At 45.7% G+C, this 19071-nt stretch overlaps 1 protein-coding gene across 3 annotated transcripts in view; it reads left to right on the top strand.

Annotated features, from left to right (window-relative positions):
- WNT11 (Wnt family member 11) overlaps positions 1–18056 on the top strand; it is a 32403-nt gene extending 14347 nt beyond the window's left edge. For 2 of the 3 annotated variants that reach the window (XM_027823833.3, XM_027823834.3), the window contains exons 3-6: positions 190–425; positions 1181–1458; positions 4106–4398; positions 16580–18056. In XM_027823833.3, coding sequence (XP_027679634.1) covers positions 190–425; positions 1181–1458; positions 4106–4398; positions 16580–16754 — 982 coding nt within the window. In that variant the 3' untranslated portion in view covers positions 16755–18056. The other variant, XM_043527750.1, reaches the window with a different exon arrangement.
- Positions 18057–19071: the final 1015 nt, after the last annotated feature.

Genomic DNA, 19071 nt, shown 5'->3' with positions numbered 1-19071 from the left:
CAATCCACATGGCATTCTGAGAGCCTTTGAATGTATTGAAATGTTTTCCTTAGTTAGAACGGGGGGTGGGTGACGGTGTTTCAAAGGCAAAGTATTTGCAGGTGGTTCTTGGGCAGTCTGACAGAGGAGAAACTAATGCCAATTGGAAGGTTAACTTTCTAATGGCTTTGGTGACGTTTTTGTTCCCAGAGCTTTGTCCAAGACTCCCTCCGTCCTTGCTCTGAATCAGACCCAGCACTGCAAGCAGCTGGAAGGTCTGGTAGTGTCTCAAGTGCAGCTGTGCCGCAGCAACCTGGAGCTCATGCAAACCATCATCCAGGCGGCCCGGGAAGTGATAAAGACGTGCCGCAGAACTTTCTCCGACATGCGGTGGAACTGCTCCTCCATTGAGCTGGCCCCCAACTACCTGCTGGATTTGGAGCGAGGTAACCATCGGAGCTGACTTTGCAGGGCTCAGGGAGACGTGAGTCAGAGATGTGTGGGAGGAGGCAAGTTTTACTGTGCTACGCAGTGGGGTAGGGGCTGGGACCCTCGTCCTAAGCAGGGAAGGGCAGAACAAGGAGTAACGGTCTCAAGTTGCAGTGGGGGAGGTCTAGGTTGGATATTAGGAAAAACTATTTCACTAGGAGGGTCGTGAAGCGCTGGAATGGGTTACCTAGGGAGGTGGTGGAATCTCCTTCCTTAGAAGTTTTTAAGGCCCGGCTTGACAAAGCCCCGGCTAGGATGATTTAGTTGGGAATTGGTCCTGCTTTGAGCAGGGGGTTGGACCAGATGACCTCCTGAGGTCCCTTCCAACCCTGATAGTCTATGATTCTATTCTGCGTACATGCTTATCCTGCGCCCATCACTGGAGTAACACCCTCACATAGGGCCCGACCAAACCTTGCGCTGGCCTCACCCATATCCCTCCCACATCCCCTGTGACACGTACCCTCCTCCCAGCCTCCCCAGCTACCTCCTCTTGTGCTGCTTGGGTCAGTCCCTCATAAAAGGGAACGTCCAAGGTACTCCTGCGTAGCACCAAGTTTGGGTTGCACGGCAGAAAAGATTCCAGCCGCGCTTCTCTGCTCTGCCTGTTTGAGACGTGTCTTCTCTGAGGCAGGGGCGGTGCAGTCCTCTCTTCGGAAGGCATCCAGTGCGTTGGCACTGGTGGCTGAGTTGCAGTTCTCCTGTCTTGCAGGCACAAGGGAGTCAGCATTTGTGTATGCCCTCTCTGCTGCAGCAATCAGCCACACCATCGCCAGGGCCTGCACCACCGGGGACCTCCCTGGCTGCTCCTGCGGCCCCATCCCAGGTGAGACACCTGGACCTGGGTATCGATGGGGAGGATGTGCTGACAACCTCAACTATGGTCTTGTCATGGGGTCCAAATTTTCAGATGCTCCCATGAAGATGAAAAAATCAGGATCACAAGCCCATAAGCTGATGCACCTGCACAACAGTGAAGTAGGGAGACAGGTAACAAACCAAAGAGAGCGACTGTCATTGTACAACCCTCGGTAGTGGGTGATGGCTTTGTGAAAGTTCAGCGTATCTACCCGCTAGCTACGGACACCAGCCTTTCCCCAGAGCGCGCTGAACTCCTTTGGCCTGCATAAGCGTTGACGATATAATTCAGTCTCTAGAAATGTAATTCCTCTAAGTACTCATGGGCATGAGCAGCAGAGAGAAAGGCGTGGTCATGTATCCTTGGCTGGGCACCGGAAACTCCTGAAGGCTCAGCTCTGGCCTGGACTGTCTGTGGAAGGCACTTATGTGGCCCCTGTTACCATAGTGTCGGAGCACCTCACAATCTTTAATGAATTTATCCTCAAAACACCCAGGGAGGTAGGCTAGTGCTGTTCTCCCCATTGTCCAGCTGGGGAACTGAGGCACAGAGAGACTAAGTGACTTGCCCAAGGTCACACAGGAAGTCTGTGGCAGAGCAGGGTCTTCAGTCCAGCTCTCCCAAGTCCCAGAGTAGTGTCCTAATGACTAGACCATCCTTCCTCTCCCTTTGTGAGCCTGGTGTATCACCTAACCTTTCTGCCTCAGTTTCTTTATTTGGATGACAGATGGGTTGGGAAGCATGAGCACAGGACTGGGTGTCAGGAAGTCCTGAGATCTAATCCTGGCTCTGCCACTGACTCACTGTGTGACCTTGCCCAGGCCACTTCCCTTCCCTTCCTCAGTTTCATCATCCGTAACGTGAGGATGATGTTTCCCCAGGATGTGTGGTGTGAACTAACTGGTTAATATATGTGAAGTACCTTACCCACGTAAAGTGCCATGTAAATGGTAAGGGTTACTAGCTCTACGCTGAGTCAGTAAGGTCAGTAGGGCGGATGCTTTTCAATTGTTGTGTCAGTGATGAGTACAACGTCTAAGGGCAGTAGCTTTCTCCCGTCCACCTGGTGCTGTCTATACAGGACTGAGGTTGGCTTAGCTGCATCTCCTAGGGGATTTCTCACACCCCGAGCAGCGGAGTTATATCAACCTAATTTCCTACTGTAGACCAGGCCTGAGTGAGCCCAGGGATTAGTTTTCTCCAATAAAATTAACTTGCAAATTAACGAATGCCACGAATGTGGCGCTTTGCAGACGTTCACAAACAAAACCCCTCAACAGCCCTCCGCAAATGGAGAAATGGTTTCAGAGAGAGTCGAGGGGAAACCCGGCTCCTGTCCCTGTGGCTGCAGAAGTTCCCTTCCAGTGGATTCCACTGCTCGAGAGGAGGCTGGAGGCCTGGCTGTTTAGAGGCTGCACACCCACTTTTCATGGAGTGGAGCTCAGCTCCTCCAGGGCTCCCTGTGCCTCAGGGCTTAATGGGTGGGGAATAGGCAGGGGCAAAGCTGGTAGATCTGCCATTGCTCAGATTCTCTTGTCCTCCCACTCCCCTGTGCGGGGCTCTGAAAGCTGCTCCAGCCACTGTGCTGGGACAGTCTGCATGGCTCACCTCCATAACTATTCAGGGTATGTCTACACTGTATTGTAAACCTGGGTCCGGGGGACCTGCACCCGTCAACTCATTTCCGAGCCCGCACTTGATTGTCCACACTGAATTGTAAACCTGGTCTTACCATTGCTGCCCTGTATTTCCCAGCCATACCAATGCATCCACATTGCACTACGCAGACCTTCTGACTCGAATCTGTGGACACGAATCACAGTGGCACTCAGGCTTAGACCCACTCCCCTGCCAGGGTTCTAGAACCCGGATCCCGAGTGCTTGCTGACCCAAGACTGATTTCTGTGTGGACAGGAATGAGGCTTGGGCTCAAACCTGAGTCAGAGCCCCAGCTGAGTATGCAGTATAGACATATCCACTGTGGCTGGGGGAGAAAAGTCTTCTCTCCCTCCCCTGGATGTTTCCCAAATGGCTGGCCCAGCTACTTCCGCCAGTGCCAGTCATAAAATTTGCTCCTGAGAGACTTGTCCATGGCCACACAGGGAGTCACTGTATCCAGAGTTCACAGCACTGCACCACATCTCTCTTTCTATTAGCTCCTTAATGTCTCAATTCTAAAGGTTAAGCCCCTAAGGCAAATTCTTGTCTGGTGTAAAGGGACACGGCTCTGTTGATTCCCACCCCCAAAGAATCTTTCCTATTGCATTCTGGGAATTATGCAAACTGCAAAACCAAAGGAAACGATACAATGCATAATACAGAAGTTCTGTACTGCAGCTAATGTGGAGATATGGTCATTGCACATGGAGTTCGATAAATCTAAGTTTTGAAATCTACATTATCAAATGTATAAATACGCTGAAGGCACAAATTTCATATTGATTATTTATTTGCAAATTACTTCAACTTCCAGCTCCTCAGGAGTTTAAAGGATGCGTCCAGCACTGTGGGAATATGATAGAAAACTATGGGACTGCTCTGTGTGCTGCCTTAACAGGTGCCACAGTAAAAATAATACCCAGGCTGACAGCAATCTTTAAGCGGTGAGCTGCGTTTCACTCTGCACAGTCGGTACTTTAAGCTGGTTGTGCAGAAACCAGAGCAGTGAATACTCGTTAATGCAATCCAGTTAAGACATTAACTCTTTTAGCAATTCTGTGGGAGATTTAAGTAAAGGGAAGGTCACTTCATAACTCGTTGTTGTTGTTTTTTCCATAGGCCCTGAAAGCCTCTCTTGAAATGAAATGTAAGTGTCATGGAGTTTCTGGTTCCTGTTCTATCAAGACCTGCTGGAAGGGTCTTCAAGAACTGAGAGACATTGCACAGGACCTCAAAAACAAGTACTTGTCAGCCACAAAGGTGGTACACCGACCCATGGGCACACGCAAGCAATTAGTACCAAAGGATATTGACATCAGGCCAGTTAAAGAGACAGAGCTGATTTACCTGCAGAGCTCGCCTGACTTCTGCATGAAGAATGAAAAAGTGGGGTCACACGGGACACAAGACAGGTAAAGACTCACAAGTCAGATTTGAATTGTGCTCTTCTGTTTTCAGCTGGTGCGTAGAAGCAGTGATGTGAGTGTAAACATCTCTGTGCAGGTGGCATGTATTATCAGGGATGGTCGAAGTGCCACTCACTGGGCTAATCCCACCCATGGAAACTGACAATATGATCCACAGCTGCCCAAATCTTTAATATACTGGAACAGCCAATGGGGACTACAGATCCCAGCATGTAGCGCTCTAATTGCATGTTAGACAGGCAGAGTTTGGATCCAGCTCCAAACTGCCTCCAAGTTCATGGCTGGTCAGATCCAGGGTTTTGGTTCTGACCCATCTCAAACCTTGATCCATGCCGAGGGCTGTTTGGGAGAAAATGGCATAATGTCTGCTGGGACCTGTAGTCTCTGCAGGGTTCACCTCTTTATTGAAGCTGAAGGCAGCTACAACGGATTTATTTTCTGCAAAGGGCTCTTGGAATGTAGACTCCCACCCCGTGTCATTTGACTTATTTATTGGGATGCCATAGGACTGTAACGGCATGAACTTGTCTCTTGGGAAATTTACGATGATCAAGCCCAACGTAATGCTTCACTGCGCCCCTCTTATCTGCTCTAGACAATTATAGCTCACGTGGGAGCTGCTGTGGTGTAAGTGCTTCTCTCTTTGGGCAGGTGGGACTCGGTTTAATGCCAACACTCCCAAGCAACATTAACAACGGAGGCGTTGGGCTATATTGCCAAGTCTCTTGGGTTTTTGATTCCACCTTTTTTGTTTTGAAAAATCTCAGCATGACTGGGGTCTAGCTGCTGTTTGAGCTTTCATGGAGGCACTTCAGGATCCCTTTACTACTAATGACTTAGCCCCACCAATGCTGTTCAAATTTCCATCAGGCACAGTGGAGTGCTTGGTCCTTACTACGGTCCATTTAATTCACTCCCCATAAATTCTACGCTACTGGAGTCTGAGTATTGGTAAGAGAGTGGCAACACCTCAGCCAGATATCATGTACCCTGTGTGTGTATCCAGAGTGCTGTGGGAAATGGTGTTAGTCACTCCACAGGAATATTATTTCTGCTGAGCCAGATGTGAACCAAGACCCCAGTAGGAAATTATAAGGCATGTGCTGCAGGGGGTGCTGTCTTTTGGATGAGACATGAGAACTGAAGTCCTGTGTATGATTTACTTATAAGGAGGAACTGCCCTGTCTGAAGTCCTGACCACTTGTAGCCATTCAAGATCCCTTTAATTAAGAGTGCTATCCTGGCTAGATTCCAGTCTGGATAATTACATTCTGCCGATCTCAGTCCTCGTTAAATACCATAATCCTCTTCACTCCCTGTCCTGGCCTGTTGTGTAGTATTGGTGTGCACGCTTACACAACTGCCACATTCCCACTCACAAGGCACCTGAACATAAGATGTGTGTCTTTTTTGGCCAGGGCCACAGTCTGTTTACTCAAGGAACACCATTGTTGATGGTAGTGGGCACACCACTGTGTATTGTGTAGACAGTCCAGAGGGATTCAGTAGAAAGAAATGCTATTGTAGCAGACACTAAATAAACTATATACATATATCCTGTCTGGGTAGCTTTTTCTAGTACATGGGCATCATATTGCAGAAGGGAAGAGACTATGGGGAAATACACATCTGGGCATTGGGAGACATTCTTTTTGTAATGGCTCCTCTCTCCAGAACCATGGTAATTCCCTATCACCCAGCTAGTGCACAGAACAATTCTGCATTGGCCTGCTGGAGCAGACCACAAGATGCTTAGGTGATGTACATCTTAGAAAAGACCTGTCTGATTTTCTGGTACTTTATGGTAACTAGCTTTTCATATTGCCAACTGGAACAGAAAGTTATAGCCAGGACTGGAAGTCCATGCTCTAGCGAGCTCACAGAGTTCCCCAGAGGGTACTTTATCCAAGCGATGCTGTATGGCAGACGGCACCTACCTTTTCCAAGCTGGGGTGCTAGGTTTTATATACTCCTCAGGTTGAAGATGGAATAGTAATTAGCAAGTGAGGAAGGGATCAAGCAAGGGCTATTGTCGTGAGTCCAGTGACAGCAGGGGTTGTGAGTGTGGTAGAAGAGGATCCACTGGAAATGACATTGGTTGAGGATGCAAAGGGCCAAGGTGGTAAGGCAGGAAGGAGGTGATGACTTTTGAAGGGAGCCCAGTAAAGCGATACCCTTTGTTCACAGTCAGGGCAAGGTCGGTGTTGACTCGGAAGCAGGTGGGAGGAGGACAGAGATGGGCTGCAGTGTTGACTTGTCGGTGTAGCATGTGCTAAGTACTATTATCAGCTGACTGTGTATATATAAAATAATTTTCACAGTTGTTAGTGGCTGCTTCTGCAGAAGAAGCCCTGTGTCTCAGAACTAGGATATGCAAAGTGCCATGTAATAGAGGCTTTGCCATAGCAGCATGGGGTCTATATTAAATTAGCAAAGGAAATAGGTATAAAATCCCCACAGTGCGTTTCCACATCATTGCTGTGCCCCTCGGGGGTTGCAGTAGCTAATCCAGACCCCTTTTTTTGTCAGTTTTCCTTTCAAAGAGAACACTTTCAATATCTTCGAAATACGGTGGCCCCATTCCAGCCTGGCATGTAACTGAGAGATAGTGCCTAGTGACAGAGATGAGGAGAAAGAAGCAAAAACCAGTTGCTGTTATGTACAGGAGAGAGATATATAGTTTGCATTGACTACACAAAGGCGGTTAACGTTCATTTGGAAATATCCCAAACAGGATTTATTTGATCAGTAAGGTCCCAAAGGCATCTTAATATTTTATTCTTTCTATAGTTTAACTTTCAGGAGATTTTTCTCTTTCCTTCACGCCTGACTTTTTGAAGGAACTTAAAAGTGACGGTAATTAAAAGGAATTTCAATGAAGTCCCCCCGCCTGTTTCCCATCTCCTCCACACCTACCCACTCTCACTCACTTTTTGGCCTCTTTTCTGGCCACTAGAACAAGAAAAATGTTTCCTTTCAGCAGTACTGCCAGCAGCGCTCCATGGATCAACAGACAGGAGGTGTTATAATCACACTGCAGCCAGGGCATCCTCTCCTTTACCTCACACCCCTCCGTCTCACACAGTCCATCCTGATGACCGAGCACATCACACCCCCTTTCCAGCTACAAACTGAGAGAACTCCAGCCCAAAGTTTTTTTGGCAGATAGTTTTTCAGATCTGCTGGCTACGTTTAAAGGTGCATGGAGGAGACAGGCACGCTGCAGCTCCCTTGACAAGTAAGGCCTGCATTCTCTGTTCCCTCTTGTTATTTTAGATTACATGAGCTCATTCCCAAACCCTTAACCCAAGACATATTTGCTAATTGTGCTGCTAACTTAGAGAGTCTAGCGAAATTAACAAGGCAAAGCAGAAAGAAAAGGGGGGAAAGGGAAATAAAACCATCCCATGATGTACCGTGCTTTTAAACAATCTAATTTTCATAAAACTCTGTTAAATGCAAAATTCAGGAGCAATTTTTTTTTTAAAATTGGATCATTAGTTTTCAATATAAAAAGGGGGGAGGGACTTTTCTGGCTCACGTGGAAAAAGAGTGGTCCCTCAATGTCCTGTGACTCAGAACAAGTTTTGATCATGTAAAATGGGAAGTTCTACTGTGCTGAATATTGGATTTCATTATATACTGTAAAGAACAATACGGCACTGGCTGACAGGCGGATGGAGTGAATAGTCCTGTAGATCTTTTCCATCTCTAACTTCTACAATTATCTAGTTAACCCTCCCATTGCTTACACGAATCATGGAGTTTGGGGAGTGGCAGGGGAATCAAGTTTCTTTGCAGCAGAGCTATGTGAAATGTTTCACTTCGAACTGAGCCCAGGATTAATCAAAAAACTTTCAGTGAAACCTTAGGCCTTATTTTGAATGAACCTGGGATCATTTGTAAGTCAAACTGGGCTATTTTATGGTTTTGAAACTAGAAATGATGTTGGATCAAAACCCACAGAGTTCAAACCTCATTCCAAACCTGAGATCTGAACACTCCCAGACCTTTGAAGTGTACAAAATCTGGAGCAGGGTCTGAATTTTGCAGCTTGAGTCCATTTCTGTTAACAACTGTCTTATCAACATAAGACAGAACACATTAATCTATGTATCACTGCCACATTTTTTTGTAAAAAAGAAAAATGGTCTTGAGAAAAAATAAATATCCAGAGCAGTTGACACAAAAAGCAGGACCCTGAATTTGTGACTGTCAATAATTAGAACAAATTGAACCACAGAGAAAGATGGTTTAAAGTTTCAGGGCGTTCTTGTGAGAAAACACTTCATAACGTACCTTCAATGAGGTATTTCAGAAAATTCATTATCAGTTTCAAATAAAAGATAAATGATACCAGATTATGAAAGTGGGATCCAGTCTGTGAGAAAAGAGGCAAAGGAATTCACTTTCTTTAACATTAGGGTGCAATGTATCATATTTCAAATATTGTTTTAAGTCCCATCAGAAAGTGATTGAAAGGGAAATATTGCCATGCACACAGAATTCTTGTACTGCTAGAATCCCACAAAGATTAGTGAGCTGTTTATTACTGATCAGTCCCAGAACGATCTTGGAGCCCACCGGATGCCACTCCTCACTGCTGAGGGAGAGGTTTCTGAGGTGTAGAAAATCATTCTGCAGTTTTCTGGAGGCTAACCAGTAGGGCTGGTTGAATGCTGTAAAACAGGGCCCAGGAGGGTTCTCTTGAATTCTGAACGAGTAGCTGTTTGGTTCGGTCACATTAGTATCTCTTGCCATCCCGCTGTTCATGAACATTAGCGCAAACACGGTTTTCTTTGCATGAGTGTTTGGGGAATGGCTGTTCCTAGAACAAGCACCAGCATTTGCATGTGGACAAGGGTATTTGTGTGCACTTGCTACTTGTTATTAATTATTGTCCTGCTTAAGGAGTTTCAGTCATCCTACCAGGAAGCAAAGGATGTAATGAGGCCCAATAATACACAGCTAATAATCGCACCATACTACTTGTCCCTCTAACCTGCTTATAACTTGTATTAATCATTTATTAACTTTTTGCAAACTTCCCAGAGGCTGAAATTTGATTGTATAAGCCAGGGCAGAATTTGGAAAATATAAAAGTAGAGTTACTCTCCCAAGTTGTGCCACACACCAACTTCTGCCTACCTGAGACATCACTCACAATAGACGGTTAAGATGTTCAGATTATGAACATATGTGCTTTACTGGGTTCATTGGGCTTGGTTCTGCCTTGGGGGTTTGGATACACCTCACTCAGTGGAACTTGGATGCCCTCTGGGCTCTGCCATGAATTATTCAGCAAATACTTTGTAAATAATGAATATGTTGGCGCCAGAAAGAGTAAGTTCACAAACAGGGAAAATACACTGGGTATCGTATTCATGATGCATAGTTAGCCCAGTTCTGCTAAATACAGTCAGTATCTCTCTGCATCCCACCAGTAGCATGGTCGCAGGCTCTGTTCATTTATGCAGTGTTATACGTGTCTTAGAAAAATATAAGTAGACAGAACCCTGTGTCAGGAATCAGAGCCTGAAGCCGAGCCAGTTTCCAGGCACCCCAATGGGCACAGTTGTTCTGGTTGTTCAGTGGCTGCTCAAAGCGTTTGTCCATAGGTGTGATCGCTCCAGGGCCTGCTTGTTCCCAGCCTTGCCTCACTGCAGGTAACCTGGTTCTGACCCTTGGCTCTAATTCCTGACATCTGACCTCTTGCTCTGACCCTTGGCTCCAGTCTCTGATTCTGGCTCTGGCATCTGGTCTCTGACTCCAGCTCTGATCCTTTGCTCTGGCACGTGGCCTCTGACTCTGGCTCTGAAACGGGGTTGTGGTTCCTGGCTACTGACTCCCATTCTACCCTCTAGGCCTGAGTCTTGCTCCAACCACTAGGCATGACCATCCACACCCCAGTCACCTGTCGCCCTGGCCTACAAGGCTTACATGGTAGGGATCCCTTCCTGGTTTGCTGCACATCTTACCAGACTGCATTTGTTTTCACTTCTTCTAAAGGATGAGAGAATTAGCTCACTCCTCTCTCTCTCTGACTCTCTATCAGTTTGATACTACCACTCATCCCTGCAATTTGAGTGCCTTCCACATAAAATGAAGAGCAATGGTAAAGACCCTTGTGGACTCCTATTCTACTGCCAACACAATGGTCAGTTATGTCCATATTGCTGATGATGGATCATGTAAGGCACAGAGAAATCTGCCTTTATAACCTGCAGACTGAACTGATGTGAGTTGGGCTCCCTTAGAGACAATAAAGAGGACAGCTCACAGCACTGTTCTTGTACCATTTATTTATTTATTTGTATTACTACGGTTCTCAGGAGCCCTAGCCAGGAACCAGGACCCCACTGTGCGAGGTGCTGTAAAAACTAAGTTACCCCATTTTGTTTCTACTTCAAGGCTTAGCTCTTCAAAGCTGCCTAGGTGATTGAGACACATAGCACCTATTGTATTTTTATGGGCATTGTGTATCTAAATCTCATAGGTGGTTTTGAAAATCTCAACCCAAATGTCTTCCTCTCCACTCTCTGCCCCTTTCTCCTCTCCCCCTAATGTCACAATAGTACTAAAGGCAAGAGAAACAAATTGTCTTGTGGAATTATCTTGCAAAGGCTCTTTTGGCCTCTGGCTTTGGCCTGATGACTAAAATAACAATTTATATCATATTAAACGTCGGTATTATTTCCAGTCCATTATGAACTGGAACAGCTCCTTCCGGCACTCATGGAGTTATACAATTTTTAAAAAATGGTGACATGATTTTAAGTTTCCCGTTTCCTGTGTGATATGTCATAGAAAACTAGCATACAGCAGCTCCGTAGCGCACCATCCAGCAGATTCATATATACACAAAAGGACATCATCGGGAATCATTAAGAAGGGGATAGATAATAAGACAGAAAATATCATATTGCCTCTATATAAATCAATAGCATGCCCACACCCTGAATACTGCACGCAGACATGGTCGCCCCATCTGAAAAAAGATACATTGGAATTGGAAAAGGTTCAGAAAAGGGCAACAAAAATGATTAGGGGTATAGAACGGCTTCTGTATGAGGAGAGATTAATAAGACTGGGACTTTTCAGCTTGGAAAAGAGGCAACTAAGGGGGGATATGATAGAGGTCTATAAAATCATGACTGGTGTGGAGGAAGTAAACAAGGAGGTGTTATTTACTCCTTCTCATAATACAAGAACAAGGGGCCACCAAATTAAATTAATAGGTAGCAGGTTTAAAACAAACACAAAGTATTTTTTCACGCAACGCACTGTCAACCTCTGGAACTCCTTGCCAGAGGGTGTTGTGAAGGCCAAGACTATAACGGAGTTCAAAAGGGAGCTAGATAGATTCATGGAGGATAGGTCCATCAATGGCTATTAGCCAGGATGGGCAGGAATAGTGTCCCTAGCCTCTGTTTGCCAGAAGCTGGGATTGGGTGACAGGGCATGGATCACTTGATAATAACCTGTCTGTTCATTCCCTTTTGGGCACCTGCCATTGGCCACTGTCGGAAGACAGGATACTGGGCTTGATGGACCTTTGGTCTGACCCAGTATGGCCGTTCTTATGTTCTTATCAGCGGCGTAGCTAGGTGGAGCGAACAGGGGCAGCGGACATAAAGAAAGGTGCCACCCGCTTGTACTCACCGGGTGGCGCTCCAGGTCCTCAGCGGCACTGAAGGCCCCCGCCACCGAAATGCCGCCGAGGACCCGGAGCTAGTGAAGGCCCCCGCTGAGCCGAACCCGCTTGTGCTCAGAGAGGAAGCGGCCGCTCCCCCCTGCCTACGCTACTGGTTCTTATGACATGATAGCTCTGAACGAGTTGTTCTAAGTGTTGTGACACAAGATGAGTAACTTCCTGGTGCAGGATAATGGGCCATCATGCCATGATTTGATTTGACTTAGAAGGGCTTGCTCAAGTTCTCACTGGACTAGCATGCATAATAAGAGTAATAATCTTTTATATTATTTATAGAGTACCTGTCATCCCCAAGTGCTTTGAAGAAGTTGGGCTATGTGCTACTTACTCTCTGCAGCATGGTGCAGAGAGACGCATGGTGTGGCTAAAAAGGATGCATACCCACAACTAGGAGGAGACCTGAGGCTCTGATGCATTCTTTGCCCTGGGCCCTAGACACTGTAGAAGCCCTTCTACATGGTCAGAGTTCCATGGCTTGTGGAATGGGAGAGAGTGGCTAGGAGTGGGTGGAGCTAGAGGCAGCTGCTTTCCATCTCATGCTTCCCTGTGGCCTGGTTGGATTTCTAACTGGGAATTTGACTGCAAGCTCAGCAGGAAGGATTCCTTGAAGGAGCTACAATCCCTCCTTTGCTGCAAGGCCACTAGTAGGGAGCACATGGCAGCCTAGCTCTTGAGGGAGCTCTGGTAGAGCATTTGGTCTTTACGTTAATGGTCTTTCCTCCTGTGTGTGGTCTGGGATTCAAACCGATCTTGGAACATCAGGGAGTTTACATGGTGGAACCACCTGCCTGTTCCACAGGGGACCTAGAGTGAACGGTTCAGAGGATTCTCCATGAGTTTATGCTTGGGGCATTTCTTAGCCTCTGCTGTCCGTGGGAAGACTCACATAGGTGTAACCTGTGACCCTGGGCTTCAAGAGTCCCTTAGCCCACCACTGCAATACAGTCACTTCTGGAACGCAGATGAAGGCGTTCTGAACCAAGGACTACTGCACAACAGTGTTTTTAGAGATATACCTAAAAAGCACTACAGGGAAACTTTAGATGGGCAGAGTGTGAGTGAAATTTGGCTAGGCTACTGGCTAACCTCCTCTCTTGTTGCAAAAAATGCCATGGCATCTTTAAGGAGCACAGTTGGGTCAGGGGCTTGTTTTAGGTCTCATCTGAGGTGGCTGGTACATTGTTTTCCATTGTTTTTGCAAATATTTCTAGGAATTACAGTGCTAGGTTCGAAGACAATGGGCCAGATTCTCACTTGCAATGGAATTGCACTGGTGTCGATGGAATTGCATTGGATTTACACAAGTACAAATAAGGCTCAGTCTAGCTGGGTGAGATTAGAACCAGGATCTGTGACAAGCCAATGTCAAAGGATTGTTCCTGTAGATAAAATATGGTGAATTTTACTGATCCCAGGCACCCCGTGGTTTGGCTGCTAATTTGGACAAAAGTGTAGGTCCTGTCCTTGTTCATCTTTAGCTACCTATACACATAGGTCCAGAAGAGATACTGCAGGTACCCGCAGCTGTTTCAGTCTGTAAAAAGATTTGGGTATTATTCAGCCAACCCCAACACTTACAACAGAGAACGAGATATTTGTTTAATGGTATTGACACAAAATTGTTCAAAAAGCATGTTTAGGGTAGAGGTGGGCGTAACAGGCTGGGGTTTTGCGAAACCAAAATCAGAATGATTCAGCTCTGAGCTCTTTGATCCAAAATGACAAAATTTAAGGGAAGTTTGGCATTCTCTTAGAACGGTTTCTTTTTCCCTCTCTCTATATGAGGCCAAGTGGGGTAGATTTAGTTTTGGAAAACCCTAACTCTACAGGTTTCAGATGAAACCTGATGAAGTAGGTTTTAGCTCATGAAAGCTTATGCCCAAATAAATTTGTTAGTCTCTAAGGTGCCACAAGGACTCCTTGTTGTTCTTCCTAACTCTACAGGTAGTACAGGGTTGGATTCCATTTGTATCCAAACCTTCAGTCTTTTGGTGGGAAGAAAGGGGGAGGGGGAAAATTTCAGATAAATGGTACCAGTTTTGATCCATGTGTAGTTTGGGGGTAACTTTGATCATAATGGGCTAAATATATCTCGCTACAGAGCCATATGAGTGTCCCCATAAGACACAGTGTCCTTGACACTATAGTGGGGTATTGGTTCCATAATGACGCAGAGGAAAGAGTGACACCCAATCAACCATGCCACTTCCTGAAGCAGCTGTGTGTATCTTGGAGAGCCCCATCTAAGTACTAGCCCCACCCAATTCTGCTTAGCTCCCCCTGAATTGTACAAGGTGGTGTGGAGGCATCACATACCCAAACATGTGAATTTTACGGCCTGTTATGAACTCATGAGCCTTGGAAAACGAATCCAGTGGCTTCAACCTTCCCAACCTCCGTCAAAGCTGACTAAGCCTTTAAAGCCCCTCCATAATGTTAATATTTATGTATTTGAACCTTTGCTCTAAATATTTAACTTATTGACTAATATGTTTATGAGGAGCCATTCTGAGGTTTCCTGTTGGAGGGGGCGCCCGGTCACAGGCATATACGACAATGCCGTTCGTTCAGCGTTAGGTAAACACACACAGTGTGGTTATGGACTGAGCTTTTGACTGTTGGTCATAACAATTACGAGCAGGCTTTGGTGAACCTTCCAGAGGTTTGTAAATATGTACACACACTCCCAAAGTGGGGGAATGAGTGGGGAAACTTTACAAACGGAACCTGGCCATGAATGGAGGTCAGAAATAACAAACAGGAGGTCGTACCGAGTCAGAAATAAATAAGGGAAGAACAAGAACAAAATTCCCAGCACTTCATTAATCCTATAACGTCTCATAAAGCATTACCTCATGAGGAATTCCTATAAATCACTTGGATTCGTTTCCAGCTGTTAATGGTGGGCTCAGCACAGGAGTCCAATTCTCCCTCCTCACTCACCGTTCTCCTCTCTCCTCCCCGGCCCCCCTGATCGGGTGTAAAAATACTTCTGGCCAAAATAACCTAAGCAAAATGTGATTTAGAAAAGATGTCTGAGCAGTTTCCTAGGGAAATGCTTCTCACTTGATATTAGCGTCTAGAGGCCGCAGCTAAGTCTGGGGTCTGGTTGTGCTAGGTGTTCGAAGTACACAGAGCCTCTACCCTAAAGAGCTTGCATTCTAAGGACTCAAGAAGCATTATTGGTACTGTGCAGATGAGAACCAGAGTCAGAGTGAGATTAAGAAACTTATCCAAAGTCACACAGGGAATCTGTAGCAGAGACAGGAGTTGAACTCAAAGCTTTTGAGTGGCCAGCTAGTATTTTAGCCATAAGACCAGCTTTCCCCACATGCTGGTTTTATTCACCATGGTGCTTTATCACTGCAGTGTGTGATGCCAGCCTGAGAGCCATGCAAAACTTGCACCACTTTACCAAGTGGACATGAACTTCCCACTATCCGGGGGACTGCATTTCAAAAGTGACTAGTGATTTTTGCGTGCCCAACTCGAGACAGCTTAAGGGGTGGGGGCTGGTTTTCAGGAAAGGCTGGGTATCTACCCTTATAAAATCAGACCCTTTTAAAGGTGTTTCAAGGTGACACCCAAAATCACCAGTTACTTTTGAAAATTTAAGCCAGCTTTGTGAAATGATTCCAGCAGACAATGCAAGAGAACCATACAGAAGTACAGACTGACTCTCAAGAGGATGGGTTTAATTAAAAGCTGAAGAAAGAAAAGGAATAAATCTGTAAAGCTACATGTATCATCCCGCAATACTCATATGCCCCACAGCCTGCCATGAGATGGAATGTCAGAGCCAGGCAAGGCCTGCTACTCTGCTGTTTATACACTGCTGTGAGATACTCATTTGGAAGGCCCCACAGATGTGCAAAGTATTACCCTGGTGCGATTAGCTGTAATGCACCTGACACAGTTGTGGCTAGATCATGGCTTTAAGACAGGGAGGTGACTTTCCCAGTCTCAGGCATTGTGCACCTGGCCTCTGCAGTCCCTCGGGGAGTGCGTGGCCCTTTTTGCACCCTTTGCAGGGTTGGCAGTGCTGTCTTCTCTGCTAGCCCAGTGCTGCTGGCCAATGTGCAGCATATGGGCAATGGCACGAGGGTATTGACCTAGTCTCATCCCTCCCCACCCTTGTGGGGTTACTAATGCTCTTGTTGGGGCTAGAATCCCCAGCGCTTGCATAGTAGGGGATTCTAAACTCCCAATTGACTTCCGTCAGCTTTGGATCAGGCCCCAGAACACAGGGACTGAGACTTTATCTGGCTTCTTTGCAGGTGCGGCATTCTCGGGCAGATCCCCAGGTGGCTTAAGCATCCAGTTAGCCCTGCTGAAGATCAGTCCTGGCACATCCGCACAAGCCAAGCCACAATTGCAGACACAGACGATCACTTCGTTTCTCAACAGGCTTTGTGATGATTTGCACTAATTCCCCCATCTCCTTTATTCCAGGCAATGCAACAAAACCTCCAACGGCAGCGACAGCTGCGATCTGATGTGCTGTGGCCGAGGCTACAACCCGTACATGGACAAAGTGGTGGAGCGGTGCCACTGCAAATACCACTGGTGCTGCTACGTGACCTGTAAAAAATGCGAGAGGACTGTTGAAAGATACGTGTGCAAATGAAACATCTCCCACGCGGTCAAAAAGCTTAGATGCCAATGGCCCCAAAGCACTGTTCATAGAAGAGGAAACCTTTCCTGGACTAGACATCGTTTATCTTGCAAAGACATGGACTTGGAGATGATATAAAGAGAATTCCATTACAACAGTAAAAATAACCTTGTTTTTTAAAATGTAAAAAGGGGAAGGTTTTCCCACCAATCAAATTCTTGCTGAGAAGACAAGAGGCTTAAACCAAAACTCATTTTGGATCATACCTTCTTGCAAAAACATGCCTTACGTTGCCAACAATGTCCAGCTCTCAAGTGCCTTTAGTACTGTAAGAAACAAAGAGACACTTTCCTGGGGAGGAAGAACAGCTCTGGCTGAAAATAATGCAGGCTAACGTCTGCTCTTGCATCCTACCACAAAGGGCTTGGATTCTCCAGTAGCCTACAGGACAATCCCTGACAAGGGATGCACTATAACTTCAAAGCAATCATTGTATTTGTTTCCAAAGGCTAAATTTTCAGGACGGGAGAATCCACTCAGCATGATAAAGCCAGAAACATTCCTGGTTCTGCCCCTGAAACGAAAAGACATGTAAATCAATTTAACCCTTTTTTTTTTTTGTCCAGGGCTGAGACTAAAGTTATTGTTCTACCGAAGGACTGGAGGTCTTGTCCCTACTTAGCGTAGGCTGCCAGGGTGTCAAATTCAAGTATTCACAAACATGTACTGAACCCCAGTGTCAATGTAATCCCGGTGTAGTGAGACGAGCCCACTGGACACAGGGGCTGAGTGACCAGAGAGCAGCTATGGGACGTAACGAAATATACAGTGAAGTCAAAGTAAAATGGAAAGTCGACTCCTGTATCCTTTTCCTCTCTCTCTTGACCATTGGATGTTACTCCCTAGTTCACTGTTGCTCCGATGCCTTGTCCCATCCAGGCCTAACATAAATATGGCACCATCCCTCCTCCCTCAACAAAGCTATAAACTCAGAGCCAAGAAATTGCCAAGACACCAGCAGTGCGGGAGGTGTGTTTACATCTTTAGAAATTCCAGACAAGGCGAGATGTCAGCTATTCTAAGCAGACCTAGCCGGAGTATGTGAATGAAATGTATGGTCCTGCCGTGACAACAGCACAGAACCACTATCTGTGGATGTACATATTTTATTTTGTATGCAGAACATCCAGAAATATTTATAAAATATATCTTGTGCTTTTCTCTATTCTACTTTATATATAAATATATCTATTATAAACAAGCTTAACAATAGTATGAAATAAATGCTGAAATTACTCAACAGTGCAAAGAAAAGAGCTTATAATTATTATTACTATATCTAAATCTATAACATTGTCTTCTGCTTGGACGGATGTCTAATTTTCCCTTCCAGAAGAGCAGTTAGAATACTGCTGGAAATACTCATTGCAATGTGACCAGTATGTTCCACCATTCCCTGTCTCCCCAGTCCATTACCTCCTACATACGATCAGTTAAAAAAGATTAATCACAGATTAATTGAAGCAGAAGTAACAAACATTTAGTTGAGTGAGACAGATGCATACACAATAGAAGAGAGAGAAACTATTCTACTACCAGCCTCATTACCATAATACCTGAAAGCCTTCACATAGTGCATTAAGCGACATGTCTAATATCTTTCACACCTGGTTTGTTCTCTCTCACATCCTCTCTCCGGGGGGACAATTGTGTGCGTGTTGTGCAGTGTTTTGTTTGAGGTTTGTTGATTTTTTTTTATTGTACACACTGCTCTGTGTTTACACGAGAGAAGGCAAGATTGAAGAAGTGCATGTGGCACTTGGAGTGGACAGTGGTGAGTCTGGGACGGCGCTTAGTCCCCGTGGGAGTTTGTTCCACAGTCTAGGGACAGCACAGATGAACTTTACCCTTATTCAGTGGGGGGGGGGGGGGGATAACAGGAAATGTGAAAATGGCAGAAGTGCTAAATGACTTTTTTGTTTCAGTTTTCACCGAAAAGATTAGTAGCGATTGGCGTCTAACATAGTGAATGCCAGTGAAAATGAGGTAGGATTAGAAGCTAAAATAGAGAAGGAACACGTTAAAAATTACTTAGACAAGTTAGATATCTTCAAGTCACCAGGGCCTGATGAAATACATCCTAGAATGGAGCTGACTGAGGAGGTATCTGAGCCATTATTGATTATCTTTGAAAAGTCATGGAAGATGGGAAGATTCCAGAGGACTGGAAGAGGACAAATATAGTGCCAATCTATAAAAAGGGGAATAAGCACAACCAGGGGAATTAAAAACCAGTCAGCTTAACTTCAGTATCCGGAAAGATAATGAA

Source organism: Chelonia mydas, chromosome 1, assembly GCF_015237465.2.
Source record: "Chelonia mydas isolate rCheMyd1 chromosome 1, rCheMyd1.pri.v2, whole genome shotgun sequence".
NCBI lineage: Eukaryota > Metazoa > Chordata > Testudines > Cheloniidae > Chelonia > Chelonia mydas.
Note: the sequence above shows the minus strand (reverse complement) of the source record. Positions and strands in the feature narration are given on the sequence as shown.